The 22,219-nt window shown below is 41.0% G+C and overlaps 1 protein-coding gene, 1 long non-coding RNA gene and 1 other non-coding gene across 6 annotated transcripts in view; 2 read left to right on the top strand and 1 right to left on the bottom strand.

Annotated features, from left to right (window-relative positions):
• The window catches only part of LOC122701590, a 21,268-nt gene extending 12,363 nt beyond the window's left edge, over positions 1–8,905 (bottom strand). Inside the window, exon 1 of the long non-coding RNA XR_006343099.1 lies at positions 8,824–8,905. This is a non-coding gene — a long non-coding RNA (uncharacterized LOC122701590). The remainder of the gene's footprint in view (positions 1–8,823) is intronic.
• Positions 3,260–3,366, top strand: LOC122702383. Its single transcript, XR_006343243.1, has one exon. It is a non-coding gene; the product is annotated as a U6 spliceosomal RNA (small nuclear RNA).
• On the top strand, positions 8,899–22,219 carry TMEM219 (transmembrane protein 219). Of its 4 annotated transcripts, none has more exons than XM_043914697.1 (6): positions 8,899–9,042; positions 10,080–10,278; positions 10,369–10,558; positions 18,998–19,227; positions 20,933–21,099; positions 22,118–22,219. In XM_043914697.1, the coding sequence occupies exons 2-5, from the start codon at positions 10,114–10,116 to the stop codon at positions 21,065–21,067; spliced, it is 720 nt and encodes a 239-aa protein (XP_043770632.1). In that variant the 5' UTR covers positions 8,899–9,042; positions 10,080–10,113; the 3' UTR covers positions 21,068–21,099; positions 22,118–22,219. The 4 variants fall into 4 exon arrangements, with proteins under 4 accessions (XP_043770632.1, XP_043770633.1, XP_043770634.1 ...); XM_043914698.1 differs by having other exon boundaries at positions 8,905–9,042; positions 10,077–10,278; XM_043914696.1 differs by lacking the exon at positions 8,899–9,042 and having other exon boundaries at positions 9,100–10,278.

Below are 22,219 nucleotides of genomic sequence, written 5' to 3'. Positions count from 1 at the left end.
ATGAATCAGCCATGGATTTACATGTGTTCCCCATCCCGATCCCCCCCTCCCAATTTCATTCTTTTACATGTAGCTGTCCAGTTTTCCCAGCACTGCTTATTGAAGAGACTGTCTTTGCCCCATTGTATAGTCTTGCCTCCTTTTTCAAAAATAAGGTACCCATAGGTGCATGGGCTTATTTCTGGGCTTTCTATCTTGTTCCATTGGTCTGTATTTCTGTTTTTGTGCCAGTGCCATACTGTCTTGACGACTGTAGCTTTGTAGGATAATCTGAAGTCAGGAAGGTTGATTCCTCCAGCTCTGTTCTTCTTTCTCAAGATGCTTTGGCTATTCGGGGTCTTCCATGTTTCCACATGGACCACAGCCTTGTCTAACTCAGCGAAACTATGAGCCATGCCGTTTAGGGCCACCCAAGACAGTTGGGTCATGGTGGAGAGTTCTGACAAAATGTGGTCCACTGGAGAAGGGAATGGCAAACCACTTCAGTATTCTTGCCTTGAGAACCCCATGAATAGTATGAAAGGGCAAAAAGACAGGACAGGGAAGCCTGGCATGCTGCAGTCCATGGAGTTGTAAAGAGTCAGACACTACTGAGTGACTGAACTGACTGACTCTGTTTCCATATGAATTTTGAAATTTTTTTGTTCCAGTTTTGTGAAAAATGCCATTGGTAATTTGATAGGGATTGCATTGAACCTTTAGATTGCATTAGTAGTATAGTCATTTTCACAATATTGATTCTTCCTACCCAGGAACATGGAATAACTCTCCATCTGTTTATGTCGTCTTTGATTTCTTTCATCAGTGTCTTATAATTTTCTATTCTTTTGTCCTCTTAAGTTTATTCCTAGATACTTTATTCTTTTTGTTGCAATGGTGTATGGGATTGATCCCTCATTTTCTCTTTATGATTTTTCATTGTTAGAATATAGGAATGCAAGTGATTTCTGTGTATTGATTTTGTATCCTGTGACTTTGCTAAATTCACTGATTAGCTCTAGTAATTTTCTGATAGTATCTTTAGGGTTTTCTATCTATAGTATCATGTCATCTGCAAACAGTGAGAGCTTTACTTCTTTTCTGATCTGGATTCTTTTTATTTCCTTTTCTCCTCTGATTGCTATAGCTAGGATTTCCAAAACTATGTTGAATAATAGTGGTGAAAGTGGACACCATTGTCTTGTTCCTAATCTTAGGGGGAATGCTTTCAGTTTTTAACCATTGAGAGTAATGTTTGCTGTGGACTTATCATATATGGCCTTTACTATGTTGAGGTAGTTCCTTCTATGCCCATTTTTTGAAGAATTTTAATCATAAATGGGTGCTGAATTTTGTCAAAGGCTTTTTCTGCATCTATTGAGATTATCATATGGTTTTTATCTTTCAATTTGTTAGGATGGTGTATCACATTGATTGATTTGCATATATTGAAGAATCCTTGCATCCCTAGAATAAACCCAACTTGATCATGGTGTATGAGTTTTTTAATGTGTTGTTGAATTCTGTTTGCTAAAATTTTGTTGAGGGTTTTTGCATCTATGTTCATTAGTGATATTGGCCTGTAGTTTTCTTTTTTTATGTGTTGTCTTTGTCTGGTTTTGGTATCAGGGTGATAGTTGCCTTGTAGAATGAGTTTGGAAGTGTTCCTTCCTCTGCACTTTTTTGAGAGAGTTTTAGAAGGATAGTCATCAGCTCTTCTCTAAATGTTTGATAGAGTTCACCTGTGAAGCCATCTGGTCCAAGGCTTTTGTTTTTTGGGGAGATTTTTTATCACAGCTTTGATTTCAGTGCTTCTAATTGGGTTGTTCATAATTTCTATTTCTTTCTGGTTCAGTCTTGGAAGATTGAACTTTTCTAAGAATCTGTCCATTTCTTCCAGGTTACCATTTTATTGCCATATAGTTGTTCGTAATAGTCTCTTATAATACTTTGTATTTCTGCATTGTCTGTTGTAACCTCGCCTTTTTCATTTCTAATTTTGTTGACTCGATTCTTCTCTGTTTTTCTTGATGAGTCTGGCTAAAGGTTTGTCAATTTTTTTTTTATCTTCTCAAAGAACCAGCTTTTAGTTTTATTAATCTTTACTATTGTTTCTTTCATTTCTTTTTCATTTATTTCTGCTCTGATGTTGACTTCTTTCCTTCTGCTAATTTTGGGGGGTTTTTGTTCTTCTTTTTCCAGTTGTTTTAGGTATAAAGCTAGGTTGTCTATTCGATGTTTTTCTTATGACTTCTTTCCTTCTGCTAATTTTGGGGGGTTTTATTCTTCTTTTTCCAGTTGTTTTAGGTGTAAAGGTAGGTTGTCTAGTCGATGTTTTTCTTATTTTTTTTCTTGTTTCTTGAGGTAAGATTGTATTGCTATAAACTTTCCTCATAGAAATGCTTTTGCTGCATCCCATAGGTTTTGAGGTGTTGTGTTTTCATTGTCATTTGTTTCTAGGAATTTTTTGATTTCCCTTTTGATTTCTTCAGTAGCCTGTTTGTTATTTAGAAATGTATTGTTTAATCTCCATTTGTTTGTGTTTTTTATAGTAATTGATATCTAGTCTCATAGCATTGTGGTCAGAAAAGATGCTTGATATGATTTCAATTTTCTTAAATTTACTGAGGTTTGATTTGTAACCCATGAAGTGGTCTATCCTGGAGAATGTTCCTTGTGCACTTGAGAAGGTGTATTCTTCTGCATTTGGATGGAATGTCCTGAAGATATCAATGAGATCCACCTCATCTAATGTATCATTTAAGACTTGTGTTTCCTTATTAATTTTCTGTTTTGATGATCTGTCCATTGGTGCAAGTCAGGTGTTAAAGTCTCCTACTATATTGTGTTACTGTCAAAATTGATGAATAAATCAAAAGCTTTTCAGACAAGCAAAAGTAAAGAGAATTCAGTACCACCAAATCAGCTTTACAGCAAATGTTAAAGGGACTTATATAGTCAGGAAATACAGAGAAGAAAAAGATCTACAAAAACAAACCCCAAACAATTAAGAAAATGGCAATAGGAACATATATATCAATAATTACTTTAAATGTAAATGGATTAAATGCTTCAACCAAAAGACACAGACTGGCTGAATGGATACAAAACAAGATGCATATACATGCTGTCTACAAGAAACCCACTTCAGATCTAAAGACACATATAGACTGAAAGTGAGAGGATGGAAAAATACATTCCATGCAAATGGAAAGCAAAAGAAAGCTGGAATAGCAATCCTCATATCAGACAAAGTAGACCTTAAAATAAAGAATATTATGTGCTCGCTTCGGCAGCACATATACTAAAATTGGAACGATACAGAGAAGATTAGCATGGCCCCTGCGCAAGGATGAAACGCAAATTCATGAAGTGTTCCATATTTTTGGGAATACATGTAAATCCATGGCTGATTCATATCAATGTATGACAAAACCCACTGGGAAAAAAAATAAAAATAAAAATTAAAAAAAAAAAAAGAATATTATGAGAGATAAGGAAGGACACTACATAATGATCAAGGGATCAATCCAAGAGGAAGACATAACAATTGTTAAGTATCTGTGCACCCAACAAAGGAGCACCTCAATACATAAGACAAACACTAAAAAAAAAAAACAAAGACAAACACTAACAGACATAAAAGGAGAAATTGACAATCTCTTGACTATTAATATATATTGCAGTTATTGTCTCCTACTTCTCACTTGTATGGGTTTTTTTTAATCATTTAGAAACTTTTAAAAAGTGCATCAATTTTTTCATTTATGGTTTCTATACATATATGTGTCTTTCTTTAGAAAGCAAGCCTGCTTATCCCAAGCAGGCTTATAAACATATTTTCCTTTTCTCCCCAATATTTTTATCACGTGTATGTATTACATGTAGCTACTGATATCTGGAGACCATTAGCAAGTTTCCTAACATTGCTGACCTTTTGTTTTCTCATTTGTAAAGTAGGGATAATACCAATTTTATTTTGATATTGACATGGTTGAACAAGGGAACATTTAAAGGCCATCAAATGCTTGACCCATTTAGAAGTTATTCAGTAGTGGGTAGCTATTGTTACTATGCTATGTGATTATCACAGTATTTAACATCTTATCATAATTTTTTTGTGTATCTGCCTCTTTCACTAAGACTTTTCATTGATAGGAAATATGGTTTCCCTCTATGGGAAATATGGTGGCTTCTACCCAGCAAGTTCCTTGGTGGCCTAGTGGTTAGGATTTGGCATTTTCACTGGGGATGCCCAGGTTGGGGAGACATCCCAGATGCCTCAGAGCACAGCCAAAAATATTGCTTCTACCCAAGTGCCTGGCAGTTAGCAATATTCAGATGTTTGTTGAATGAATGAATTGGTTCATGGAATGGATGAAACCACATCATAAAGTGGGAAAGCAATAATCTTATCAAGCAGTTCTGATACAAAACTAAACACAAAAGTGAGGTTTAACTAGGTATAGAAGGAACATTATTAAGTACTAATATCTAGGGGTTCTTATCTAAGGGTGAGCTCCAAGAGGATTGAAGTTCCACTGATTTAAACTGCATGTGGATGTTTAGATGAATGTGCATTTTCCCAAGGAGAGGGTCCAGAAGCAGGTTGTAGTTCCAGGAGGCCCGGGATCTTGAATCCTTTGTTCACCATTGTATTCTTAGCTCACAGAATAGAGCCTTCTGCTCATGATATTTATTGAATGAATACCTGGCTGACTGAATGAAAAGCTTTCATCAAATTTTCAAAAGGGTCTTTAGTTTCCCCAAGTTTTAAGACTCAATTTGGAAGGAAAAGAAGAAAAAACAGCTCTCTGAGAGAGGCTTTATCTGAGTCAGAGCTCTGAGAGGCATTTATCACAGTGGAGTGACTGAAGAATCTCTCTTTAGATTCCTTTCAAGGGACTGGTTGATTCCCTTCTCCATCAGCTTCCTGATCCTCATATGATAGGCTGTAGACAAGCCTGAATCATAAACCAGCTTCTGTCACCTACTGTCTGGTGGTCCAGGGGTTAAGAGTTCGCACTTCCAGTGCAAGGGGCAGGGGTTCGATCCCTGGTCAGGGAACTAAGATTCACTTGCCATGTGATATGGCCAAAAATAAATAAATAAACCAATTAATTAGTTAATTAAACATGTCTAGAGCCAGGTTTCCACAGTAATATCCTTTGAGGGCCTGATGAGTGGATTAAGTCAGAATGTTGGTGTAATGCTAAAGCATTACAGTTCACAGCCAATTTTGTGTCTTCATTTGCTCCCCTCCAACTTTTAAGACATTTGTTCACATCCATTTACCCTCATTCGCAGACCTCAAGGAATTTTCTTGGTCTAACCAGTTTGCCTCTATTGGTCCATAGGATTTGCTTGGTTTGGCAAGTAAATATCAATTATGGTCATTTCTGGAAACTTCTGTCCAAATATGCCTAATCATTCTGAGGCACAAGAATAATGGGGGGGGGGAGAAAAAAAATAATGGGGGGAAATTGTTTGTTGACTTTCTATTGTATACCAGCATTACTGGGTGCTTTCATGTCATCTTACCCTACAAATTAGACTTGTCATTAAGTCAAAGCATTAACAAAATTTTTGCTATGTGGATATTAGTTTTGGACCTGAACCATAGCAGGTGTTTAAAAAAAAATGATTGTTGACAGAATAAACTTTCTTCTACATTTTAACCTAAATTTCACAAACATTCAAGCCTGGGTAGACATGCTCCCAGCCATAAAATGAGACTGAAAACCAGCGAGTTTTGGGGGAAATTGGACTGTATGGAGCTGTTTTTAGTAAATTCATCAATAAATATTTACTGAGCAAATAATATGTGCTCAAACTATGAAAAGACCTGGGGCTTGTGAGAACATGGTACTCCAGGAGCTGAGGTGCAGGTAGGAAGACTAGATCAAGACTAGGGAAAGTTTACCTAGTTGGCCCACACTGGCCTGGACGTGACTACAAGTGAATGCGCAGAGACCTCTGTGGGTTTTCAGGAGAGATCTCTTGACAGGACTGAGAAAGGATTTAGTGGAAAAGAACTGGATTCAGTGTTGGGACATGTGGGCTCTAGTTCTGGCAGAGGCTCAACTGGCTGGAAGACTTGGGGTAAGTAAGTCCCTTAACTTCTCCAGACATCAATTTTAGCCCCTTTAGAAAATAAAGGAGGGTGGTGGTATTGTTGAACTGTTCAGTTATTAAAGTGTTAGTTGTTCAGTCATGTCCAACTCTTTGGTGACCCTGTGGATGTAGCCTGCCAGGCTTCTCTGTTCATGGAATTTTTCAGGCAATACTGGAGTGGGTAGCCATTCCTTTCTGCAAGTGATCTTCCTGACCCAGGGATTGAACCCAGGTCTCCCTTATTACATGAAGATTCTTTACCATCTGAGCCACCAGGGAAGCCCCATTGTTCAGTTATTAAGTGCCTTCCAATTCCTAGAATCTAAAATTTTGACAGCCATACTTATTTTTTCCTTCGAGAAGAAAATACTTCCTATACTTGGAATTGCAACAATCAATGGCATTTTAAAAACACCCACTAATACCCTAGGAGACTGGGCCATAAATCCTCCCCAGGTTTCTTAATCATTATTTTTAATCATGGCAAAATGCACATCATTTACTATCTTAATCATTTTTAATTATATAGTTCAGTAGTGTTAAGTACATTTACCTTGCTGTGTAACCATCACCACCGTCTGTCTCCAGAACACTTTTTATCTTGGAATACTCAAACTCTGAACCCATTAAACAGTAACTCCCCATTCTCCTCTCTCCTGCCTCTTTATTTTCTGTCTCTATGAATTTGACTACTTATTGTATTGAATATCTTATATAAGAGGAATCATACAATATTTGTCTTTTTGTGACTCACTTATTTCACTTAGCATAATGTCCTCAAAGTTCATCCATGTTGTAGCATGTGTCAGAATGCCCTTTTTAAAGGCTGAATAATATTCTATTGTATGCATACCATTTGTTTTTTATCCATCTGTCGATGGACACACTGAGTTGCTTCCACCTCTTATCTCTTTTGAGTAATGCTGCTATGAACATGGTACTTCTACATCTTTTTGAGACCTTACTTTCAGTTTTGGGGGGTATATGCCCAAAAGTGGAATTGCTTGATAATATGGTAATTATATTTAAAAATTTTGAAAGATACAGTGGTCTCTTTTCCATAGTAGCTGTACCATTTTACATCCTCACCCACAATGCATAAGGGTTCCACTTTCTTCAGCCTTGTCAACCTTTGTTATTTTCTTTTTTTAAGTGGCCATCCTGATAGCTATGAAGTGGTATCTAATTGTGATTTTGATTTGCATTTCCCTAGTGCTTAGTGATATTAAGCATCTTCTCATGTGTTGTCATTTACATATCTTCTTTGGAGAAATAGCTATTTAAGTCACTTTTAAAATCAAGTTGGTTTTGCTATTGTTGAGTTGTAGGAGTTCTTTATATACTCTAGATAGTAACTCCTTGGCAGATTCATGATTTGCAAATATTTCCTCCCATTCCGTGGATTGCCTTTTCATTCTGTTGATTGTGCCTTTTGATGCACAGAAGTTTTAAGCTTTGATGTAGTCTAATTTACCTGTTCTTTTCTTTTGTTGTCTGTGCTTTTAGTGTCATATTGAAGAAATCATTGCGAAATCTAGTATCATGAAGTTTTCTCCTTATGTTTTCTTCAACATTTGTATAGTTTCATCTTTTACGTTTACTTCTTTCATGCATTTTGAATTAACTTTTGCATAGGGTGTGTGAAGTATGAGTTTAATTTCCTTCTTTTGCATGAGGATATCCAGTTTTCCTAAAACCATTTGTTGGAAAGACAGGCTTTTCTCCACTGAATGGTCTTGGCACCTTGTTGAACATCACTTGACTATATATATGAGGGACTTCCCTGGTGGCTCAGTGTAAAGAATCCACCTGCCAATGCAGGAGATGAGGGTTGGATCCGAGTCCGGGGAGGGAGATCCCGTGGAGAAGAAAATGGCAACCCACTCCAATACTGGTTGCCTGGGAAATCCCATGGACAAAAAGAACCTGGCAGGCTACAGTCCATGGGGTTGCAGAAGAGTCGGACAGGGCTTAAGGACTAAACAACATATACGAGAGGATTTTGAGCTATAAACTTTGGGGGGGGGTACAGAAAGGATATGGTCTCTGCTTTAAGGAAGCCTCAGCAGAGTTGAATACTCAGATTGTTTCATACAGCATTTGTCCACTGCTGGTTGTGTACACAGTGGGTGCACGTTTTCCCACACTTTATCTCTTAATCTTCCCATTCAAACAGTGAGACAGGTAAGATAATCCCCTTTAACGGAGAAGTAAACTCAGTCCCCAGAAGAGCACGGTTATGTTTTATGTAGGGGCAGGGACAGAGTCAGGATTTGAACCCAAAGTTATTGGTTCCATGTGTCCCGTCGGGTTAAGATGGACCTCCTGTTCTCATCTCTAAAATGCAAGAAGTGAAATCAGATGGTCTCTATTGAGCAGCCTTACAGCTGTAAGATCCGATGCATGAAGGGGTCACTAAAAGCCACGGACGAAGCGTGAGGTGCAGACGTTAGACACCACTAAATTGCAGAAAAAAGCCTATACTCGCAACGCCGGCCCGGAAGACCACAGTCCTGGGAGCGGAGCCCCGCCCCCGGGCGGACCCCAAGTCTTTACCCGGAACTAGGGCGCGGCTGGGCTGTGCTATTGGCACGGGTGGCAGAAGAGCAAAAGAAAATTGCCTGCGACGAGATTCTCGTTGAAATGCCCCATGATCCCCCCCGGATGGAGAGATTACTATTTCAGAATGCCTCTAGGATTACCTCCGATGCCTCTCTCCCTTTTACTCACCTCCCGTGGCGTTCTTTCTTTCCTTTTGCCCCTGCACTGGAAGTCCTTTTGGTACGCCCCCACCCCGACCGGGAGGGGCGAGGCGCCCTCGCAGGAGCACTGCGCATGCGAATCCCGCCGAGGCCGGGTGGGGCGGCTGGGTGGGAGCACGGACCCCGCCCCTTCGCGACTCCACGCGTGACGTCGCGGGGGGCGCCGGCTTCCGCCCGGCTGCGAGCGGTGAGAGCGCGCGGCGGGCAGACCCGACGCTGCTAGAGCGGGAAGGGATGAGGGTGTTGAGTTTCTGCAGTAGGGGCTTGGCGGGGGAGGGGAGGCCTAGGGGCACCACCAGCCGCCGACCTCTGGCTCTGTCCTCCCCCTTCCTGCCTTTTCCGTCCTTCCAGATGTGCCAGGGCCGGGGCTGAACCTTGGTGACACCTGCATTTCCCTGGAACCCTCCTTCTCCCCCAGCCCATCTGTTTATCTCACCTTCCAGATGTTCCTTTTCATCAGGCTGTCGCTTCTTGCCAGGGAAAGAGCACTCCATTTGGAAGAGGAGCCGGGTTTCAGACTTTGGCCCTTCCACTGCGTTGTTAAAGTGCCCGAACCTCAATTGTCCCCGTAGTTATTTTTGCCTTGTCCCACCTGGTTTTGAAGATCCATATGACCCAGAGAAATAGAAAGGAAATGAACATTTGTTCAGTTCTTGCAAGGCCAGGTACCAGGGCAACTTTTATCTGCCCCATTTAGTCCTCACTACTTGATGTTCCTAGAACTCCCATTTCGCAGATTTCCTTTTCACTCACACAGGTTCGCTGATTTGTCTCCTTGAGCCAGTGAGTGGCAGAGGATTTCAGTTGAGTTTAGCTCCAAAGTGAAGTTTTTTTCGTCTTACTTGTCTTACTTGTCTTACTTGTCTGGACTCTCAGCTGGAACCCTGGCCAAACCGTAGCCCCGGAACAGCTGCTTCCTGAATTTCTCCCCTGGAGAATTCTCCTTTTTGAGTTCCTTTTTCCTGCACAGCATACTCTGCTTTGCTTCCGCCTTGATTACTTCAGAAATGAAATTCAGCAAACATTTATTGAGTGGTGCATGGAGATGAACACTCGGAGTGAAGAGCCTCGGATTCCTGTCCTGGCTCTGCCACGCTGACTGGCTGTGTGGCCTTGAACAAGTCCCTTGTCTTCCTGATGCTTTAACTTCCCTTTGAATGAAATGGGTAAGTGCCTTCTTACTGGCAGGCTCTTGTCCAGTTCTCCCTTCCTGTCCTCCAGCAGGCTCTTCCCGGAGGCTCAGACCCCTCTGCTCCCCATGGGCAGCTGCCAGGCAGGGCACTACCTGCATCTCTGCCTGGCCCACAACCCACCTCTGGTCTGTGCCACTTTGATCCTGCTTCTTCTTGGCCTTTCTGGCCTGGGTCTTGGTGGCTTCCTCCTCACCCACAGAACTGACCTGCGCAGCCCTGACATCCCCCAGGTGAGTACTCACCCTCCTGCTCATCCATCCCCTGCAGGCTGTTTTTTGCTGCTAATCTCTCACCTCTTCTCACCTTCTTTTTCTACACAGGACTGGGTCTCCTTCTTGAGATCTTTTGGCCAGCTGACCCTGTGCCCCGTGAATGGGACAGTCACAGGGAAGGGGCGTGGGTCTCATGTCGTGGGCTTACTGACCACCTTGAACTTTGGAGATGGTCCAGACAGGAACAAGACCCAAACATTCCAAGCCCAGGTCCAGGGTAGTCGGATGGGATTGAAAGGTGAGACCAAGGGGGAATTGTGGGGTTGGATATCAGAACACTCAGGGGTGGGGCCCTGCCTCTGACCTCACCATCCTGGTGACCTTGGCCACATCTCTGGGCCTTAATCACTTTTTCTATAATAGGACTAGACATTTTCAGTGAACACAATGCCCACTGTGTAGATTCTCGGTAAATGTTTTCTCTGTCCCCTTCCAGCTTTGAGGTTCTTTGATTCTATCCTTGGAGGTGTGGTGAGATGGGCAAGATTTAACCTAAAGTTCTTTTTCAGTCCTCTTCACCCCTTGGGGCTTCTGTTAGAGGCACCTTCGTTTTTCCTCAGGGATATCAGAGAAGCACGTTCTATTTATTTAACCTGGTGTCTTTAGTGCCTGATACAGCTCTGTGTGCTGTGAAGTATACAGAAAAATTAGACCTCTTCCATTCTCAAATTGCTTAAGTCTTCTGGGAAAATGACGAGTGAGAGTGAGTTGGGAGTGCCATTAATTCCTGGGTGAGATTTGGCCTCAAGTTCCTTATCTAAAGACTAGAAATGAAGAAGGAGGAGAGAAAAGTGGAATTCTTAGACTTCTTTGGTCCTTTCCAATGCTATCATTCTAAGATTCTCCATGGAATCAATATGTATATGTGTAGGGAGGCACACACATATATATATTGCCAGGTGAGAGTAGGTCTTTATATTGTTAGGTGTACATGTGTGTGATCAGAGAGCAAGAATAAAGGAATGTATATGATATATACAGACTTGGAACATTTGTTTCCTGTTATTTTTATGTAAAAAAAATATATATATATATAAAAGATTCACATACCATAAAATACACCTATTTAAAATGTATAAGTAAATGGTTTTTTTTAATATTAGAAAAAATGTGCAGCTGTCACCACGGTTCATTCTAGAACATTTTCATTACCTGATGAAGAAATCTTGTCCCCATTAGCATGCACTTCCCTTTTTCTCCTAACCTTCCAGCCCTAGGCAACCAGTAATACTTTCTATTCGCAGATATGCCTTTTCTGGACATTTCATGTAGTATGTTGTCTTTTGTGATTGGCTTCTTTTACTTAGCGTAATGTTTTCAAGGTTCATCCATATTTTATGTTATGTTAGTACTTCAGTTCTTTTTATTGCTGAAAGGCATTCAGTATATGCATATTCCACATTTTATTTATCCATTCATCAGTTGATTGACATTTGAATTGTTTCCATTTCTTACCTGTTACAAATGATGCTGCTGTGAACACTAATGTACAAGTTATTGCATTATTCTGTGTTTTCATTTCTTTTGAGTATATACCTAGAAGTGGAGTTTCTGGGTCATATAGTAACAGTATGTTCAAAGAACTGCTAGACTGTTTTCCAAAATGACTGTACCATTTTATATTCCTTCCAGCAGTGTATAAGAGTTCTAATTTCTTCACATTCTCACCAACACTGGTTATTGCCTGCTTTTTGACTATAGCCATCCTAGTCAGGGTGAAGTGATACCTAATTATGGTTCTGATTTGCGTTTTCTTTTTTTATTGAAATACAGTTGATTTACAGTATTGTGTTAATTTCTGCTGTACATCAAAGTGATTCAGTTATACATATATATATTCTTTTTCATATTCTTTTCCATTATGGTTTATCACAGAATATTGAATATAGGGTCCTGTGCTGTACAGTAGAACCTTGCTGTTTATATGTCCTATATATAATAGTTTGCGCTGGCTAACCCCAGACTCTAAACCCTTCCCTCCCCCGCGCCCCCTTTCCCTTGGCAAACACAAGTCTGTTCTCTATGTTTGTGAGTCTGTTTCTGTTTCGTAGCTATGTTCATTTGTGTTGTATGTTAGATTCTGCATATAAATGACATCATATGGAATTTTTCTTTCTTTTTCTGACTTAACTTCACTTGGTGTGATAATCTCTAGGTCCATTCGTGTTGCTGCAAATGGCATTATTTCATTCTTTTTTATGGCTGAGTAGTAAGTATTTAGGTTGTTTCCAGGTCTTGGCTGTTGTGGGATGCATGTGTCTTCTTGAATTATAGTTTTGTCTGGATATATGCCCAGGAGTGGGATTGCTGAATCATATGGCAACTCTGTTTTTAATTTTTTAAGGACCTTTTATACTGTTTTCCATAGTGGCTGCACTAGTTTATGTTCCTACCAATAGCATAAGAGGGTTCCCTTTTCTCCACCCCTCTGCCAGGATTTGTTATTTTTAGACTTTTTTTTTTTTTTAGACTTTTTGATGATGGTCATTCTGACCAGTGTGAAGTGGTACCTCGCTGTAGTTTTGATTTGCATTTTTAAAATAATTAGCGATGATAAACATCTTTTCGTGTGCCTATTGGCCGTATCTATGTCTTCACTGGAGAAATGGCTCTTTAGTTCTTCTGCCCATTTTTTTATTGTATTGGGTTTTTTTGTTTGTTTGAGTTGTATGAGCTGTTTGTATGTTTTGGAAATTAAGCCCTTATCAGTTGCATCATTTGATTTGCATTTTCTTGATGACTGATGATATTGAATATTTTTTTCATATGCTTATTGGCCATTTGTGTATCTTCTTCAGAGAAATGTATATCAGAGTCTTTGTTCATTTTAAAAATTGGAAAACTTTTAATTATTGAGTTGTAGGAGTCTCTTGTTTTCTAGATACAGGCTTCTTATCTGATTTATGATTTGCAAATTTTCTCTCCCATCTCTGTGTTGTCTTTTCACCTTGTTAATGGTGTGCTTGGAAGCATGAAAGTTTTCGTTTAGATGAGGTCCGGTTTCTATTTTTGTTGTTGTTACTGCTTGTGATTTTAGCATTATATCTAACAAGAATTTGCCTAACCCATGGTCACTAAGTATAGGTTACTACTATTATTTTCTTGTAAGAATTTTGTATTTTTAGCTCTTACATTTAGATCTGTGATCAATTTTGAGTTAATTTTTTTGTGTATGATGTGAGGATAGGGTCCAACTTCATTCATTTGCAGGTACTGTTCAGTTGACCTGGCACATTTTGTTGAGAAGACTATTATTCTTTCCTCATTGAATAACCTTGGCACTCTTACTGAAAGCAATTGACCATAGACATATGGATTTATTTCTGGATTCTCAGTTCTATTCCATTGATCTATGTCTCTACTTATGCTAGTACCACACTGTTTGGATCACTGTGGCTTTGTTATAAGTTTTAAAATCAGAAAATGTGAATTCTCATCTATGGCTGTACCACCCTGACTCAGAAGCTAAGCAGGGTTGAGCCTGGTTAGTACTTGGATGGGAGAAAATGCGAACTCTCCAGCTTTGTTCTTTTTTTTTTTTAAAGATTGTTTTGGCTATTCCAGATCCCTTGAATTTTCATATTATTTTTAGGATCAGATTGTCAGTTTCTGCTTCTGCATGGTTAGAAGCAAAGTTGTAACATTAAAGATTGTTTTGGACCAAGTGAAAAGTAATCACATATGATTGCATCATCTAAGCAGTAATTATTTGACACCTACTATGTACCAAGCATGGGGAATACAGCAGTCTGTAAGATATGGATCCTCACCTCAAATCACTCACAATCCAGCAAGGATACAGATGTTAACAGAAGTAAATACCTCTCAGCATGTGCAGTAAAACACAGGCTACAGCGAGAGTACTCATAAGCCTGTCAAGCAGGGATGGTGAAGATAGGCCTTTCCAAGGATACAGGTAGGGATTGAACTGAGGCTTGAGGGAGGCTTAAGAATGTGCCCTTTCAACCAGTGCATGCACATGTGCACGATTGCTGTTGTGTCCAGTTCTTTGTGACACTGTAGACTCCTCTGTCCATAGGATTCTCCAGGCAAGAATATTGAAGTGGCTTGCCATTTCCCCCTCCAGGGGATCTTCCTGACTTAGGGATTGAACCTGTGTCTCTTGCGCCTCCTGCATTGGCAGGCAGATTCTTTACTGCTGAGCCACCTGAGAAGCCCTATTCCAGCCAGAGGGAAGAGCATATGCAAAAGCAGGCAGACGGGGATTACATGGCACATATAAGAACTTCCGGGGGTTCAGTTTGTTGCAGGGAAAGGAGTATTGATGAGTGGCAGGAGATGGATCTGAAGCAGCAGGCAGAATTTCATGAAGAGTCCCTTTTGCCAAGCCAAGGTAGTTGGACTTGTAACTAGTATATTTGGCTTACTCAATGAGTTTAATCAGAAAGATAGTAGAATTTTGTTCTTTTGTTCTTTTTAAAAGATCATACTCTGTTGGCTGACTGCCTGGAAGGAATGGGTCAAGGTGCACGAAGACCAGTTAAGAGGTGATTGTGATAAAAAGATGATAAGAACTTCCCTGGTGAACCAATGGTTCAGACTGTGCACTTCTAATGCAGGGGCATGGGTTCCTTCCCTGGTCAGGGAACTAAGATCCCACTTGCAGTGCAGTGCAGCCCCCCAAAAAAAGATGATAAGAAAAATTGAGTTAAGATGGTGGTGTGAAAGAGGGGAACTGATTTGAGAGAGTTGATAGAAGTGTGAGATGGATAGGATTTGGTGAGAGATTTGATTTAGGGAACATAGAAGAATGGGGAATTCTCTTATAGAATTTCACAAATATGTTTCTCAGTTGCAATTATGATATATATACTGGTTTGTATTTTTTTTCACTTTATGACATTATGTTTTCTAAATTACTGAATGGCCAGAACATTATTATTTTAATGGATATAAATTGATCTGTTAATTGGTTAGGCCAACCTTTGTTAATGCTTTCTATACTGATAAACATTTTTGTTTTCTACTTTTTGGTATTTTTCATGAAATTACAATAAACACTTGGTATAGTTTGCATTTTTCTTTTGAATCCTTTTCTTAGGATTAGTTTCTTTCTATAAGTGGTATTACTGAGTCAAAGTACGGACGTTTTTTTAAATACACAAATTCATTTTGTTGTGGAATCAGATTACATAGAAATGTACAGAGCAAATGTAAAACTCTTCCTTACCTCCCCTGCAGAGTCCACAGTTTGCTGGGCATCCTCTCAGTCCTTCTCTGTCTCCATTTAAAATTGCAGCAGAAACAACCAAATTGTCCTCTAAAAGTGTCACCAGTGAAGAGTGCCCATTTCTCCACATTTCAACAACTCTTGTCATTATCACTCCTTTTAATTTTTACCAATTTAATGGTCCAAGGAATTACCTGATTTTTATTTTATATTTTTAGTGAAACAAGTAAAGTGTTTATTAGGCAAAAAGTACAGTATGTGTGGATAGATACATGGGCAAACTCAGAGAGAGAGAGTCATACCCTTGTGGTAGTTTAAATCACTTGTGTGGGGCATTTCTTCTGGATTTCCTCTGGCCAGTCTTTTTTCTCCTGGCTTGGCAGTTTATTTTTTAAAAAACTAAAAACCCGGTTGTCTTATTTTCTTCCTTGTCCATCATTTTTCTTAATAGAACAAGTTACAAAAAACAGGGGAGGGGTGTTATATTATCTTTGCAGACTGACATATTTGCGGAGGACCCGTAACAATGATTCAAAAGCTCCTAGGTTTACTCCTGAATCAGGCAAAGCGCAAAGGACTACACAAGAAAGAATTTTGTTTACGTCGTAATATGACATTGATTATGACAGTGCAGTGGTTACGATTATGTTCACGATGGGATATTCCTTGCCCAAACACCACACAGGCTAAAATCACCAAGCTGCTTACAAACTGTAGGAAGCAGTGCAAGCTGTCATCTGAAGAGTGGGAACCTGAATGGGTAAGGCTTCTTTGGTGGTGAGACTCTGACACCAACGGCTCCTCTCCTGGGCCACCCTCCCTCATTTGAGTCCTGGTCTTTTGTTTTATCTAAGCGGGCGGAACGGATCTCCAGCTTTTTCAGTTCTTCTACCAGGTCCCTGTTCTGGTGCATTGTCACAGCCCCCCATGAACTCACTGTTGAGGTACACTTGCGGGATGGTGGAGTAGTCTTTAATGCCTTGCCGGAGCTGGCGGTCATCCAGAATGTTGTAGGCCAGGTAGTCATGGACGCCGTGGAGCTACAGGATCTGCACCACGGCCTTGCTGAAGCCGCCCTGAGCTGCTCGGTGTCCTCTTGAGGAAGACCACCACCTTGTCCTTCTTCACGAATGTGTCCAGGTGTTCCCAAGAGCCGCTGCCGCCCAAGCATTCTGCCCCGCATGCCCAGGACCCGCAGGCTGCTGCCTGCACCACACCCGCCGTGGAGCAGAGCTGCTGCTGCCCGGCCCAGGGACCTGCTCATCCCCACACGCTGGCAGGAGCCCTTGGCCCCTGGCAACCTGGGCTGGCCCCTGGCGACCTGGGCTAGCCACTGGCCAGTCATTTTGATTTGCCTGAGTCCGTATTTGGTAAATCACAGGATCCTCCCGTGTATGCTCGTGCATCTCTAAGCCAAGGTGGATTCCAGCGAAAAGGCCTATGGGTAGTTTAGCATCACTCCCTTTTTAACCTCCAAGGAGTTTTCTAGACAGGAAGGTCTCCTTGACTTAGAGAATGAGGAAGATGTGGTCTCTTATCTGGGTAGGGCCTAGCCTCTCTTGATTGTCCTGCTATTAATATTTTGGATTCTCTGACCACAGGGAATGAACTCCCAATTGTTCACCCGGTGGGGATGGGCACATCTACCTCCTGCCTCAATCTGACATTGGAAACAGAGCCCTCAGGTTGAAATTTTTTTACCTTGAACCCCACCAGTCCCATTGTCTGCTAAAACAAAAATAGCAACATTCTCCATAGAATTTAAACAAGATTATGTTCAGAATCTTGTAAAATAATTCTTAAAATGTCATGATACAACCAAAATTATTCAGCATATAAGGACCACAAAAATTTCAACTTGCATAGGAAAGAATGATCAATAGATGTCAAAATAGAATACACATGACAGAATTGTCCGACAAAGATTTTAAGTCAGCCATTATAAAAACACTCAATCAAGAACACTCTTAAATGCTAAAAATAATCTGTAAAGAAATAGAGAACATAAAGATGTAAATGCAAATTTTAGAATTGAAAATCACAACAACCAAAACTAGAAACTCACTGGCTAGACTCAGTAGCAGACAGAAGGAAAAATCTGAACTTTGACTTTTGTTGTTGTTTAGTCACTAAGTTGTGTCCAACTCTTTTGTTTTTGTGACCCCATGGACTGTAGCCCACCAGGCTCCTCTGTCCCTGGAATTTTCCAGGCAAGAATACTGGAGTGGGTTGCCAGTTGCTTCTACATGATTTTTTAAATGAATTAATTTATTTTTATTGAAGGATAATTGCTTACAGAATTTTGGTGTTTTCTGTCAAACCTCAACATGAATCAGCCATAGGTATACATATATCCCCTCCCTTTTGAAGCTCCCTCCCAGTCCTACCTGATTTTTAAAAATTAATTTCTTTGGCCACCTCCAGTCTTAGTTTGAGCATGAGGACTCTTAATAGTGGTGTGAGGGCTTAGTTGCTCTGCAGCATGTGGGATCTTAATTCCCTGACTGGGGATTGAACCCGCATCCCTTGCATTGGAAAGGCAGATTCTTAACCACTGAACCACCAGGGAAGTTCCAGGAATTACCTGATTGTTTTAATTTGCTTTCTCCTGATTGCTAGTGAAGTTGAGCAATTTTCTTACAGGTTTATTGGGCACTTTCATGTATTCGCTGAATTTCCTATTCATATCCTTTAGTTATTTTTCTTTCAAGATATTTATCTTATGATTTTTTTAAGATCTTTATACATTCTGGATAGTAAACACTTTTGCCAATTAAATACGCCATAGGTATTTTCAATCATTCTGTTACTTTCTTCTTTTTTAAAAACTTACCTTTCATTGTATGGAAGCCTTTAATTCTTATGAAATTTATTGCTCTTGTCCTCAGGCTTTTAAGTTTTGTGTCTTTTTTTGGAAGGCCTTTGTTTCCCACTTTAAAATGAGAAAATATTATTCTCTGTTTTCTTTTAATACTTACTTAGGTTTTTGTTTTGTTTTAGTTTATTTACAAAAGGTCTTTAATACATCTGGACTTTATAGTGTCAGGTAATAGTCTAACTTTTTTTCCAAATGGAAATTGTCCCAGGGCCATTGACTGAGTAGGCCATTCTTTTTCCACTAATTTGAAATGAGATGTGAACTTTTTAATGGATTTGGGTACCTAGTAGAAAACTGTTTTCTTCAGAAGAACGAACTAGTTTATACAAATTGATAGCAGCAGTGTGTATCTATCTCAGTTTTACTGCAGCCTTCTAAGAACTGGTATGACTGTTTTATTGATTGTGAGCTAACTTAAATTTTGTTTATGTTGGTACGCAGTTATTTCCATTTCTCAGTGACATAAATGGTGGTATTAAAGGACTTTCTTGAATACAATCAACATCAAAATACCTGGTACTGTAGGAAGCCTACAGAAATGAGTAGATGTCTAAAGATGGACACCTCCCAGAATTTTCTTAACATCTCCTCCCCTGTGCCTCTCATAGGATCTTTTGCAGGGGAGCTGGTCCTCGTTACGGCCAGGGTGACCACAGAAAGGACCCCAGGAACCTGCCTTTATTTTAGTGCTGCTCCACAAATCCTGCCCTCCAGCCAGCCACCGATACCCTGCTCAGAGGAGGGAGCAGGAAATGCCACCCTGAGCCCTCGAATGGCTGAGGAGTGTGTCAGTGTCTGGAGCCACGAAGGTCTTGTGCTCACCAAGTTGCTCACCTCGGTAAGAGCCTCAGTTTTTCGGGCTTTCATAAACTGCCATGCTGACTGCTGTGTCGTGAAGGCCCCTGGAGGTAGCTTTACCAAGGGGGAAAAGTGCAGGCTTTTAATCTTGCCGCAGAGGCTGTGTGACCTTGAGCAAGCATGTGGGCCTTTCAGAACCTTAGCTTCCTCATGTGTAAAATAGAAAACATGATACTATCTCCTAGTACTAACAAATAAGGATAAATGAGAATGAATGTAAAGTGCCTAGTACAATGCCTGGTACATAATAGATTGGATAAATGTTAGCTATTACTATTAACAATTGTCTTTAGATACAATAAAACATCTTCACCTCAAAGGAGTTCAGAAGCTGTAATAAAAGGCAGAATGGGCTAATTGCAATTGGAGAGATGTGAGCAAAGTGTTATTCAAACAGAGTTGAGGACCAATTAACTCTTAACTTGCACGTTTATGAGGAGTGCTTCACCGAGAAGGTGGCATTTAAAAAAGGGAATTGTTTACAGTAGTTTATAATGTACAAAGTGCTTTCAGGTTCATTATCTTATTTGATCTTAAAATAGCCTTTTGAGGTAGCTGTTATTATCCCATTTTACAGATGAGGAAACGGAGGGAGTGAATTGCCCCAGGCCACACAACTGGTTAAGTTGGCAGAGCCAGGATTGCTTCAGTGTCTGACTTGCAAGTGTGAGGCTCATTCTGCTCTGTCAGGGTGATCCTTGGAGAATGAAGAAGACTCGGGCGAGGAATGCCGTAGAGGGGGTTCGGGAGAGAAGAGACACATTCCAGGCAAAGGGATTAGCATGAGCACAGGCCTAGGGATTGAAAAGTGTTCAGTGTTCAGGGACACTGCACGATGAAGGCTTAGGAATGACTTAGGGCAAGAGGCAAAGAGATGCAGGGGCCAGGTCATGAGGCACCGTGATGCCTGGCTAAGATGCTAAGATATGATAACTGCAGGTCACAGGATTCCCTGGTGCTGGGTACACAAGATTGGCTCAGTGGAGGGGAGAGAGAGTTAATAGGCTGCTGCATACACTTCGCTCAGATTTGTAAAGACCTTGGTGAGGAACATGACCTGGGAGCTTGGAATCCAGGGATCTTGGTTTCCAGACCTGGCCCTGCTTGCACATTTCAAAACATAGACAGTAGTGAATTTTCCTGTCTCTTGGCATCATTACAGTGTTCAATTTAATGTTTGAGCAAGAAAGTAGACAAGTGTTAGATTGTATGAAAATAGAGGGCTTTCTTGGTGGCTCAGTGGTAAAGAATCCACGTGCCAATGCAGGAGACACAGGTTCGATCCCTGGTCTGGGAGGATGACACATGCCATGGAGTTGTTCAGCCCATGTGCCACAACTACTGAGCCCACGTGCTGCACCTGTTGAAGCCCTCATGCCCAAGAGCCCATGCTCTACAGCAAGAGAAGCCACCTCAAGGAAAAGCCCTCACGCCACAGCTAGAGTAGCCCCACTCTCCACAACTAGAGAAAAGCCCACGCAGTCACACAGACCTAGCACAGCCAGAAATGAATAAAAATAACATTTTCCCTTTAGTTGTTCTCTGGATATGAAGAGCCTTTTCCCCCATGGAGGCGCTGTCTATAGCCCTTGGGCTGGGGCTGTCTGAGATGTCTTCTTCCCCAGGGAAGATCCTCCACAGACCCTCTCCGTCATTCCTCCTTCCCTCCCCGTCCCCGCCCCTAGGAGGAGCTGACTCTGTGTGGCTCTCGGCTGCTGGTTTTGGGCTTCTTCCTGATCCTGTTCTGTGGCCTCTGCTGTCTCACTGCTGCGTGCTTCCATCCGCGCCGGGAGTCCCACTGGTCTAGAACCCGGCTCTGAGGGCTCTGGCCTAGTTCCCGTCTCGTTCTCAGGTAAGGTTCTTTGACTCAGTCCTGTAGGAATAGGGGATGAGGTGGGGGTGGCAGTTCTGAGACAGAGCCATTCCTAAACAATACGGTTTGGTTTTACCTATTTCTGTACTCTATACAGATGGAATCATACACATCCTTCTGTGACTGACTTCTTTCAGTTAATATTCTGACTTTAAGATTCATAGCTGTAGTTCATGTCCAAGCTTTTTGGCAACAGTGGTGAATTAAGAGGGTTGAAATTTGATGATGTGCCCTGGATATAAATCCTATTTGTCTTGCTTTTTTCATGAAATTCTGATGCCAGTTTTATGATGTAAATTTGGTGAAATTCATCTTGAGCTGCTCAAAAGGATTGATGATGCCCGTTTACTAGACACATACTATGTGCCCGAGTACTTCACGTGCACCTTCTCTTTTACATTAGCCATCATTGCATTTAGAAAAAGTTCTGCCAACAGGATCTTTGGAGGGACACCGCCTCCGAAGTGAGGGTGGGACATATTGGCTGGCTAGTTAGTGTGCTCCCTCATTAAGGTAAAAAAATTCTGTAAAAAATCTCATCTTTTCAGGTGAGTCTCGTATATAGCTTGAGAGTCATTTTATTGTGTACCCAGCTCTTAAACTGTTTTCAGCTTCGGCTGGCTGCTGTGCCCTTGGAAGCCCCTGTGGGAGAAGAGGAAACAGCCCAGGCCGAGGGAGGAGCGCTAACCAGAGGATCTGGGCCTTTACCATCAACTTTGCTTATCTTGCTTAGGGCTAGGCCTGACTACTGCAATCGCCTACTTGGGTTGGGAAAAGGTGAAACCCTCTCAGCCTTTCTTAGATCTGAGCAGATTGTAAAAGGAAGGCTTTCTGGCTCCTGGCAGGTCCTGGGGTCCTGAGGCCATCTCACTTGGAATAAGTGCCTGTGCTTATCTCTAGTTGTCATTTCCTCTGCTCCTTCGTCAATTTCTGCAGCCATCCCAGAGCTTCCCCCAAGGGCCCTCTGACCTGCCCTGTCTTTTTTCTTTCTTTCCAGGTGTGGATCAACTTCTTGGGCTTTGATTCTGAGTTGGAAGAGATGTTACAAAAAGTGGAGAGCTGGAATATGGGAGGAAATAAAAGGCTTTTTTGCTCAGTG

Source organism: Cervus elaphus, chromosome 10 (assembly GCF_910594005.1).
Source record: "Cervus elaphus chromosome 10, mCerEla1.1, whole genome shotgun sequence".
NCBI lineage: Eukaryota > Metazoa > Chordata > Mammalia > Artiodactyla > Cervidae > Cervus > Cervus elaphus.
This window is presented reverse-complemented; position numbering and strand designations above follow the sequence as displayed.

Coding starts and splice junctions, on each gene's coding strand:
- TMEM219 (XM_043914696.1), top strand. CDS start 10,018: ATGGGTAAGTGCCTTCTTACTGGCAGGCTCTTGTCCAGTTCTCCCTTC. Junction 10,559..18,997: donor TAGTCGGATGGGATTGAAAG/GTGAGACCAAGG, acceptor TGCCTCTCATAG/GATCTTTTGCAGGGGAGCTG. Junction 19,228..20,932: donor TCACCAAGTTGCTCACCTCG/GTAAGAGCCTCA, acceptor CCCCGCCCCTAG/GAGGAGCTGACTCTGTGTGG.